General features: G+C 38.5%; 1 protein-coding gene across 3 annotated transcripts in view; it reads left to right on the top strand.

Moving 5' to 3' along the window:
• Positions 1–10,699, top strand: part of ARAP2 (ArfGAP with RhoGAP domain, ankyrin repeat and PH domain 2) — a 243,037-nt gene that overhangs the window by 115,826 nt on the left and 116,512 nt on the right. For all 3 annotated transcript variants that reach the window (XM_045284220.1, XM_045284222.1, XM_045284221.1), the window contains exons 11-13: positions 1,085–1,284; positions 6,545–6,630; positions 7,269–7,451. In XM_045284220.1, the coding sequence (XP_045140155.1) occupies positions 1,085–1,284; positions 6,545–6,630; positions 7,269–7,451 (469 nt within the window). The remainder of the gene's footprint in view (positions 1–1,084; positions 1,285–6,544; positions 6,631–7,268; positions 7,452–10,699) is intronic.

Raw genomic sequence — 10,699 nt, forward strand, 5'->3', positions numbered from 1 at the left:
GAGCTGATATCAAGGGCTCAGGAGAAAGAAAATGCTTTGGAAATTATGATGACAACATATGTAAAAATGTGCTTAACACAGTGGATGAATGTATGGATTGTGATAGAAATGTAAGAGCTCCGAATAAAAGTATTTAATTTAAAAAAGAATGACCTCAGAAGCCCACAGAGGGATTTCTACCCTGTTCTCCAGGGTCAGTATGAGGCAGAATCAACTCCTGCCATGGAGTTTGGGTCTAGGACATACTGGCTATCTGTTATTCTCACTGTTTTTCTATTCATCTCTCTCTTTAAATGAAAAAAATACATCAAATTTATTCTATGAGCCATTGACCTTGTCCGCATCATTGCTACACATCCTCTGGCTTGGTGTACATGCTCAGTATGTATTTTCACAATGAGGAAACTGATGCTTACTGCTTTGTTCCTTGTCTTAGGCACGTAATAAATACTAAGAATCAGAATAAAGTAGAAAATTCCTGAATAGGAGTTAGTTGACATTTGCTAGAATGGAAATCACATAAAATTTTCTTGATGTCTTAGTTTCTTAAAACCATCTGGACAGTCTTCTAACTACAAAAACCCCAAACAAACAAATGACTATTTTTAAATCTTTAAAAATATTTCACAATTTTTGATGGGTGTTTTTGATAATTTTGTTTTAGGCTATCATGTTATACTTGTTGGGCAAAATATTCCAATTCTTGAAACTCTGCCAGTCTGTTACTGATTATTTATATAACCCATTATTATGAAATGTGGCCTGTAGTGTGAGCATTTGCCCTAACAAGACAATATTAATATACTGGTAAGAAAAATATGTCTTTTGAGTTCAAGATATATAAACAAAATCATAGCAATATGGGAAATTAATAGAAAAAAGATAGATTTGCTAAAATTGGGAATTTTTACAGGGGTGAAACAAAACCAGGAACTGTTCAGAAGGCATATATATATAAATATAAATATAATATATATATTAGCTGCTGTTTAATTTGTGAGTGAAATGAATATGCAAACTTAACTTACTGCTTAATTGGCCTTTACAAGGAAGATCGATAATACAGGAAAGTTAATTGTTTCAGCTTTACAGCCGAGTCTGAAAAAGAGAAACAAGAGTGGATAGAAGCTGTGCAGCAATCGATAGCAGAAACTCTCTCTGATTATGAAGTAGCCGAGAAGATTTGGTTCAATGAATCCAACCGGAGCTGTGCAGATTGTAAAGCCCCAGATCCTGACTGGGCATCCATCAACCTCTGTGTCGTCATCTGTAAGAAATGCGCAGGTAATTAGCGATTCATTATGCTCCTCACTGCTGGGTTGGCACTGCACATCACTAATGGATTAGCAAGAAATGCTCTTTATTGTCATATGTAATGTGTCCCAGAGAATGTTAGCAAAAAATAAAACTAGAGGGAAGCTATTACATTTAAATCAAACTCAGGAATATGTCACAGTTCTAAGCTTCTCTGATATATGACTTAGATTTACAAATTCATTTTAAAGCATGTAATCATATTTGTGCCTATTGATCTATGCATGGATTTTAAAGAAGACAATGTTGAATTTGTTCTTGTTATAAGCAAGTGTGCTTCAGAATGCACCTCAAAGAAGTATGCATCTTTGCATTATAGCTTATCTTTTCCCCAACAATTCTTTGTAAGATGTTTTTCACATCAATTTTATTTTGAACTCTAACCTTCGTATGCCAGAGCTAGTGTGTCTTGTAATGAGTACTTTTGATTAGAAGCATTTCGTAGGAGTATGAGAGTTGATGACGATAACCAGTGCTATTTTTGGTTTTCTGATTTTTGGCCTCGTTCTTAATAACTGACACTTGCTATCTCAGGATACCTGCGTGCTCAGACAGGTGTCCAGTCGAGTGGCGGGAAAAAGGCCCCAGCTGGACAATTTGATCACAGAGGATGTCATTGGAGGCTGTCAGTTATCTAAACTTCGATTTTTCTAAACTATCCAAACATGGATTTTCAAGGCTGCCTTCTCCCCACTTCAGTTCACATTAAAAGCAGATAGTGTACTTGTGTTGATCATTAAAACGATGAGCAAGACATAGCCTTTGCACCACAAATAAATAGCTAGTATTAGAATATGATAAATGTAAGACCAGAGGTGGGTCAGGGTTCACTGAGACACATAACTCCGAAGAGCAAAGACAATGAGTGCTTAGCGGGGCCATGCAATTGTTTCAAACCATCTTTCTGTTCTTTTAGTTCTACCATATTTGTCATCATACTCAGGAGATTTCCTGACCTCCTAATGAGTAATAGCAGCAATAATAAGTGCTCAGCTAATGATTGGTTATTTTGTACTTACCTGGTTATCTGAAAAATTTCCCCATCCTTTTTCTTCCTTTCTAGTTTCACTGGTAAAGAGAACTTTGTATTATCTAAGATGTGTTTTCACAAACGTATTTGACCTTTTCAGAAAAAAATAAACTACTTGGCTCCTCCCTAGCACTTAAAAATGTTTGTGGTAAAGCCCATAACCCAAGATAAAGTGTAAGTAACTGCTTTTGTAGCCCCTGTGGATCATTCCAGTGCTCTACCATCACCTCCACCACCACCAGGGCATGGTACTGCCTACTTTGAAAAGCACTAATGTGTTTCTTCCTTTTCTTTCTCTTTCCCTCCTTAGTCTCCTTACTATACCATCTATTCACCTTTTTTTGGGTGGTATTCAACCATTATTGTTTGGGGCTTGTTATATTAACTTGCAGTATCTTTCTTGTTAGTCCAACATCAAGAAGCTTTCTGACAACTTTGCATTCCCCTTATATGATTTTTTTAACTGTCCTTTCTTACTTTCATCAATAAATGTTTGCAAATATTTTTTAAAATATCCTAATGTTTCTTTAGCTTCCTAGAACCAGCCTTCTCTGTTCTCTAGAGCAGTAAAAATCTTTGGGCCACCTTTACTAGTGTTTTTCCCTATCAGTTTCTAGCCTGATTGATTTCTCTGTAGCATATGCCAGTCTTGACCAACCTGCCACTGTTCAGCATCCTTTTGTACCTTGAAATCCTGACTTTTACTTGGCCTATATGTGTTCCCTTGAGTTGCATCCTCAGGATGCTTTTCACTCTTGTCCTTGAGTGATATTATTTAATCACGTGAATTCAGCTCCCTTCTAAAGAACTGATTATTTTGTGTTCCCTCTCTGTTGAGTACTAATGCTACCGACTAGAATTTCTGCTTGAATTTTTCAGTGATACCTTAACAGTAACGTGCCTATGCACCCTCCTTTCTGCCCATCCCTTTACCTGTAACTGCACCTGCTCATGTAGTCTTAATTCTCAGACTTGGTCAGAAGCAATCTTCTCTATCCTTTATTTGCATTGTGAAGCCCACTGTCTTCAAGTCAGTTCCAACTCACAGGGGCCTTATATAAGGTTTACAAGGTTGTAAATCTTTCCCACTCTCACTGCCAGCAGGTTAATTCCGACTCATAGCAATCCCATCGAACAGAATTGAACTGCCCCTGTAGGCTTCAGAGGCTGTAAATCTTTATGGGTGCAAAGCCTCATCTTTCCCCTGAGGTGGGATTGGTAAGTTTGAACTGTTGCCTTTGTGGTTCATAGCCCTCCACAGAACCCATTATGCCCATTACTCCACTATGAGATCATGGAGACTCATCTTTCTCCGGTGGAGTGGTGGGTGAGTTGAACCTGCTGGCCAGCAATTGACAGCCCAGAGCTGTCCAGACAGTGCCACCTAGGGCTGTTGTTAGGTGCAGTTAAACAGACTTTAAGTTAGGGTGACCCCATGTGACACATTAGAACTGCCTCATAGGGTTTTCAAGCTGTAAAATTATTTCTTAAAATCATTTTATTGGGAGTTCTTATAGATATTATAACAATCGATAAATCAAGTATCTCAAGCAAACTTGTACATATGTCACCAGCTTCATTTTCAAAACATTATCTTTATTTGAGCCTTTGGTATCGGCTCCTCTTTTTTCCCTCCATCACTCTCCCACCCTGATGAACCCTTAATAAATTATATATATGTGTTTTCATATTTTACACCATCCACTGTATCCCTTCATCCATATTTCTGTTATTCATCCCCCTTGAGTAGGGGGAGATGTTATACATCCATCGTTGCTATCGGATTGTCCTTTCTCACTTCCCCTCTTCTGCTATTGCTACTCCCATTATTGTTTCTGAGGGGTTTATCTGCCCTGAATTCTCTGTCAAAAGCTCTTATCTGTACCAATGAACATACTCAAATCTAGCAAGATTTGTGAGGTAGAACTGAGGTCATGATAGTGGCGGGGGTGGGGGCAGAAGCATTAAAGAAGAAGTATTTTGCCAGTGCTATACTGCACCCTAGCTGAATCGTCCCTTCTGTGTGATTATTCTGTGAGGGGATGTCCAATTGTCTACACATGGGCTTTGGCTCTCTGACACCTCTTCTTCACAGCCATATACTTGTATTTGATCTTTTGATACCTCGTCCCAGTGATACCTCATGATCACACAGGCTGATGTGCTTCTTCCATGTGGGCTTTGTTGCTTCTCTGCTAGATGGCTGCTTGTTTAACTTCAAGCCTTTAAGACCCCAGATGCTCTATTATTTAATAGCCAGGCACCATCAGCTTTCTTCCCCACATTTACTTATGTTCCCCTTTTGTCTTCAGCGATAGTATTGGGAATATGAGTATCACACAGTGCCAGGTTATTAGTACTAAGTGTTTTGTGTTGAGGAAAACTTAAAGAGACCCAAAGTCCATCTGCTACCTTAATACTCTACCTTAATAGATCACCAGGTCTTTGTCCTGTAGGACCTTTGGGTGGGTTCACACAGCCAACCTTGTCTTTTAAAGCCAAACACTTGATTATTGCCTTACCAGGGTTTCTTATCTATTTGAGCCCGTGTCCTGGAAAACCTCTTGAGCGTCCTCCTTTTCTTAAAGTCTCTACCACATCTTGTCAATTTTGACTTCTCACTATCTCCAAATCTATCCTCTCCATTATTATTATTATTATTATTTAAAAATCATTTTATTGGGAGCACTTACAACTCATAACAATCCATACATCATTTTTGTCAAGCCTATTTGTACATATGTTGTCATCATTATTTTCTAAATATTTACTTTCTATTTGAGCCCATGATATCAGCTCCTCTCTTTTCCCTCCCTCCCCTAACTCACCCACATGTGTGACCCCTTGAGATCTTCTCCACTCTGTTTCTTTTGTATTAATTCTGGGAGTCTCATCACTTCTTGCTAAGGGTACTCCAACAGTCACACTAAGTTCTTCCATGTTGCCCCTTTATGTGGTTCTTCAAATGCAAACTTACGTAAGTTCTTACCTGGAGAATTCTTGGACTGTGTGCTCAGTAGAGTCCACCACAAAGAGAGGAAGAAAGGAACCTCTTACCTAATGCAGAAGAAGTAATGATCTTCCACTGACTATAAAGCAATTTCTCTTTGATCACCAATGAGAACAATAAGAAATACATATGCTTTTTTTCTGTTATAATATTTTATATTTGTCTTCAGACTGTGTTCTGATAGTGCTACAAAGTTTAGCTTTTATGTTTAGTTACTTAATCCATTTTGAATTGTATTTTGTTTAAACTGTATTTTTTGTTTATACTGTGATTTTAAAATTACATGGATTTTTTTTTTCCTCACTGATATCTAGGTTCTGGGAATCTACATTTGACATCCAAGCTAAGAAAAAACATTTTAATGGTCAGAGTGCCACTTGCATTGTTACAAAATTGTATGGCAAATCATTGCATGTTATTGTATGAGACATAGTTGTCACTATAGGTAGCCCCTGTTGCAAACACAAAGATTAGTCCAATGATTCCTGTTTGTGGAAACAGGAGCACAAGTACATGCCAAATGCACGGCCAATGGACTGTACTGAGAAAAAATAAATCACCTGAGTCTTCTTTAACTGACGTGTGCTTTTGAAATTGCCTTGTTGTCGTGAGGTCCTATCTAGTCGGATCCCCCACAGAGAGGGCCTGTGTGCAGCTGAACGAAACACCTCTATTTCAGCTCATTGTTGGAGCCACCTGGTCAATCTAACTTGTTGAAGGGCTTTCTTTTTTTCACTGACCCTTTAAGGTGACCAGACGTCCCGCTTTTGGTGGGAAAGTCCCGATTTGTAACAATTTTTCCTGCGTCCCGCAGCATTTTGAAAAAGTCCTGATTTTTTGAAAGAATGCACAGCAAGCTAGGGTATACGGTTTTCGGCTGCCATGTGGCTATTTCGCCAGGATATGAGTTTTATCAATGGTGTCCCGCTTTCCTAATGTTAAAATCTGGTCACCTTACCTAAGATGTTTGATATGTGACCACCGTTGTCGTCAGTTATCATTAGATTATCATTACTACTACACTTAAGAACGTCTCGGAAAATAGAGAGGGATGCATTTTAAATTAAAAATATATGCTCATGGGCACATAAACATTCACATTCTCATAAATTCTTTAGAAAGTAAAATAAATTTATGTATAAATTAAAATTGAAATGTAATTGTTTTCTGGTTTTTGTTTTTAATACCAGGACAACATAGATCTTTAGGCCCCAAAGATTCTAAAGTGAGAAGTCTAAAAATGGATGCCAGTATTTGGAGCAATGAACTGATTGAGGTGAGCCTGGTTTAAGAGTGGGATGATTAGAAGAGACTGGGAAGGAACCAGGTGCTGGGGCAGCATGACTTGCTTTAGAGTAGTAGGAGCTCTTTCAATGAGAACTGACACACACAATTATTTTAAAAATTAAAAGTTAGTGGAGCTTAAATTGTAATGACTACTTTATTATTATTGTTTTTAAGTTAGAATTTTCATCCTTTCTCTCTATGGCAGCATCAATAAAATATAAAAGAAGTCAATGCAGACATTTGGCAAACTTTATTATTTTCTTTCTTGGCTACACTGTGGCTTTTATTGTGATCATGTCTAGCTTTTGTCTCGTTTCTGCAAGTGTTACTTGCCTCTCTAGGCAACATCAGCCCACCTTCTCAGTCACTTTAAATGCATGTTTCTCGCTGCGAGCTTCAAAACATATTAACTGTTTTTCCTGAAATTCGCATGATTTGCAAATCCTAATAGAAATAGTATCTGCTTTCATACACCATCTTCCTGAAAGAGTACGCCTTTTCATGAGCTTACCTGTGTTTTATGCTGTTCAGTTTCAATTTGTAAAGAGTGTTGTGAGTTGTTTTCAGCAAATTCCAAGGCATGTTATAAGCTGATACACTGCATGATTACTTTTTTTCATAATTCAGCTTTTTATTGTCATTGGAAACAAAAGAGCAAATGACTTTTGGGCTGGCAATCTGCACAAGGATGAAGAATTACCCATGGACTCGCCAGTCGAAATGAGAAAAAACTTTATCACTCAAAAGTATAAAGAAGGAAGATTCAGAAAAACCCTCTTGGCATCTCTCACCAAAGAAGAATTAAACAAGGTATTTAATACAGTGCACCAACAAACCTGAACTGCAGTGTTTGATTTATATACTTATTTATTTTTAAAAATAGGTACCAAGGTCCTTATTAATAAGGAAAATATTTCATGATTTTACTTTATTGCAATGGCAGTTTTTCTGATCTTTCACTGAAATACCCAGAATAGGGAGATTGTCTCTTCCTCTCTATGTGAAATTTCTAGCTAACATTTTATTCTTAAAACATTAACACTTTTTGCTAAGTACTAGATAATTTACTGACTTAGTGCCATCAGAATTGACATTATTTCCTCGGTTAATACTCTGTTACCAACTGAGGATTTGCTTGGTGGTGCTGATATGAAGCGCCGTTTACCTTGGTTGGAGACATTCCTGAACTGTGCCTCTTTCCTGCTACCTATTTAGTCTTCACTTTCTCTAAAAGTAGATAACATTCCCCCCAGCGCACGCGCACGCGCGCGCTTGTGCACACACACACACACACACACACACACACTTTGTGTATTGACCTTCAGTCTCGTCTGTAGGGGACTCTTCTAAGCATAGATACATATAAAGCATATACTGCACAGTGTTGCATTGTTTATGCTTAAATGTATATTGACATGTTTCTCAGTACCCTACTGTTTTTCAAATATCAGTTCTTGTTAAATAAAGATCGCTGGGTAGTAACATTATGCAGATCATTTCTGAAAAGAAATGAAGATAATTTTTCATGCATCTCTAGAAATTACAAAATATATAAAATTGTTTTCATTTCTGTTCAGTTCTTTTTTTTTTAATCTTCCTAATACTTCTTTAGTATCAGTAAAAGGAGGTCACTACCTAATTTTAAAGTATATATAGCGCACAATTAATGCAGGATTCAGGATGGTTTCCTAAGGTGCCTAACCACAGGGGGATTCATCAATGGCTGTGAAGAATTACATGATTAAATGTAGGTTGCTGTTAAGGTACTGAATTTTGTTTTGGGTGGGGTTTTCTTGTGTGCTAGTTATATTATTAGCATAACTGTCCAATTATAACCCACATATATAGATCATGATTAACTTAATTACCTATTCCAGGTGCCAATAAATAGTAAGCATCTGGAGTAGTAAAATTGTGGAGTAAGTAAGTTGGGGTTATGGAGAAGTGCTGATTGGTGTGGTTGGAGAAGCAGGTATATGAGTATGTTTCTCCAGTTGCTTCTCTCCCTTTGATGGTGATGGAAATCCTTTCAGTAGTGAAATGTTAACGTGTTAACGTCGACAAGTGAGGTCTTGTGTGCTGTACCCCACTGTGTAGCTGAGGTAAGCTGTTAGGCACGTTTTAAGTTAAGTGGTAGCAATTTCCTTCCTCCTCAGAGTATTTTATGGAAGGCTGTTCATTGGGTACTAGCCCCCACACCGGGCTTCTGAGTAGCAATGCTCTTATTGTCACTGAATAACTTTTAACAAAAATATGTTTATTTTTTTAATATTTATTTTACACTTCTTAATGAGTCCTGTTGTAGGTGTTGCTGCTGCAAAAATATTGGGAAAATAGGGGATGTATTTATGGGAAAGGCAGGCAAGCAGGGGCACTACTGGTTACCACCAACCCATTGCTGACAAGTGCATCGGACTCATCGTGACCCAAGCCAACAGAGTCGAAGTGTATTATTTGGTATTCAGGGCTATAATCTTTAAGTTGACGCTCACATCCTCCTCCCATGGAGCGGCTGATGGATTCGAGCCAACCACATTTTAATTAGCCGTTGAGTGTCTAACTACTGCCCCATTAGGACTCCTTAACAACTAGGCAAACCGAGAAATATAAAACGTCAAGTGCAGTGTGTTTTTAAGGGAAAGAGGAGAGTGTCGAGGGAGTGAATAAAAGAAAATGCACGTCCTTAAATTGGAGATCACAGAGTGTTAGTGTGGTAAAATGTTTCCTGTCGTTTGATCGAACATATTCCTTTCTAAAAGAGGAAAAATAAGACCCGGTGAGGAGAAAGCCCTGCCTAAGATCAGCTGGTGTGTGGGTGGAGTCAAATGTAGGACTGTGGCTTTTTGGTTCTGATTGACAGGGAATTCTAGAGATCAGCTGCACCACAGTGCAGAGTAGTTGGTTTTACCAAGAATTGTGAGTGAATATGCCCTGAACTTGGAGACTATTCACTCTGAGGTGTCCGTGGGGACAGATACTGAGCGGCTGTCCTGAGGCTGTATTTCAGAGAGCAGAATCCCTGGTGATCTGTCCAGGTGCGTCATGGCAGGATGAAGAGAAGTGTTGAACCCAAACGTCAGGTGGTACCTAAGTGCCAAAATCATGAGGATTTGGAAGCAAATGAGAAGGCACTAAAATAAGGCCTGGAGCACACATAAAGGGAGAACAAAGAGAATGAGAAGAAATATAAGGGCAACTTACGAACAATCGGATTTCAGCCATTTGGGGGGTTTGTACAAGGATGGCATATGCCAGAAGTACTGTCTCTCTTTTTTCCCCCTCTTTTTTTGGTACATAATTTATATATCATACAATTCAATAGGGCAATCATTCAGCCATATCAAGGAGAATTATACAATCATCACACATCTATTTTAGAGCACCCCCCCCCTCATGGTTATAGCACCTTTAAAATGAGTTCTGCAATCACAGTCCATTTTGATGCTCCCTCCCACCTTTATTATTTGCCTCCCTATCACCCCCACCTCCACCCCTGTATCCCTGTAACCCCCTTATATCAGTTATTATCCTTATGCATCCACTCCCCCTGTGCTTCACAGCTTGAGACCCAACAGAAAACAACGAAAAACACAATTGGACTAAGGTGGTAAGGATAAAATCATAATAGTATAAAGACAAAGTTACAAATAAGGCATAAGAAGGAAAAGACCCCCATCAACGTTCAAAAAGCCAGGGAAGAAATTTCTGTTATGGAACAAGTAAGACATACTTGCACCCAGAACTAATTCAGGTGCGTCCATAGGGTGGATCAACTCAGCAAGTATGGAGTTCAATCCAGCATAATAAAGATTACAATGGTCTCTGCCTGTTTTGCCTGTGGCTAAAACAGATCTGCCACTGGTTCATTCTGACTAGATACTCCGTAGATGGGTTTTGGGCTCCCACCATCTTCCTTAGCCTTCTACAATTTGGGTGCTCATAATTTTAGCTCTGATGCATTTCTCTTCACCATATTCAAATTTTGTAAGTGGCATCTTTGGATCACACCAGATGGTGTGCTTCTTCCACGTGGACTTAATTGGCTCCTCGCTTAGATG

The sequence above is a fragment of the Echinops telfairi genome, unplaced genomic scaffold (assembly GCF_000313985.2).
Source record: "Echinops telfairi isolate 266 unplaced genomic scaffold, ASM31398v2 ScPeMD7_7468;HRSCAF=8506_0, whole genome shotgun sequence".
Taxonomy (NCBI): domain Eukaryota; kingdom Metazoa; phylum Chordata; class Mammalia; order Afrosoricida; family Tenrecidae; genus Echinops; species Echinops telfairi.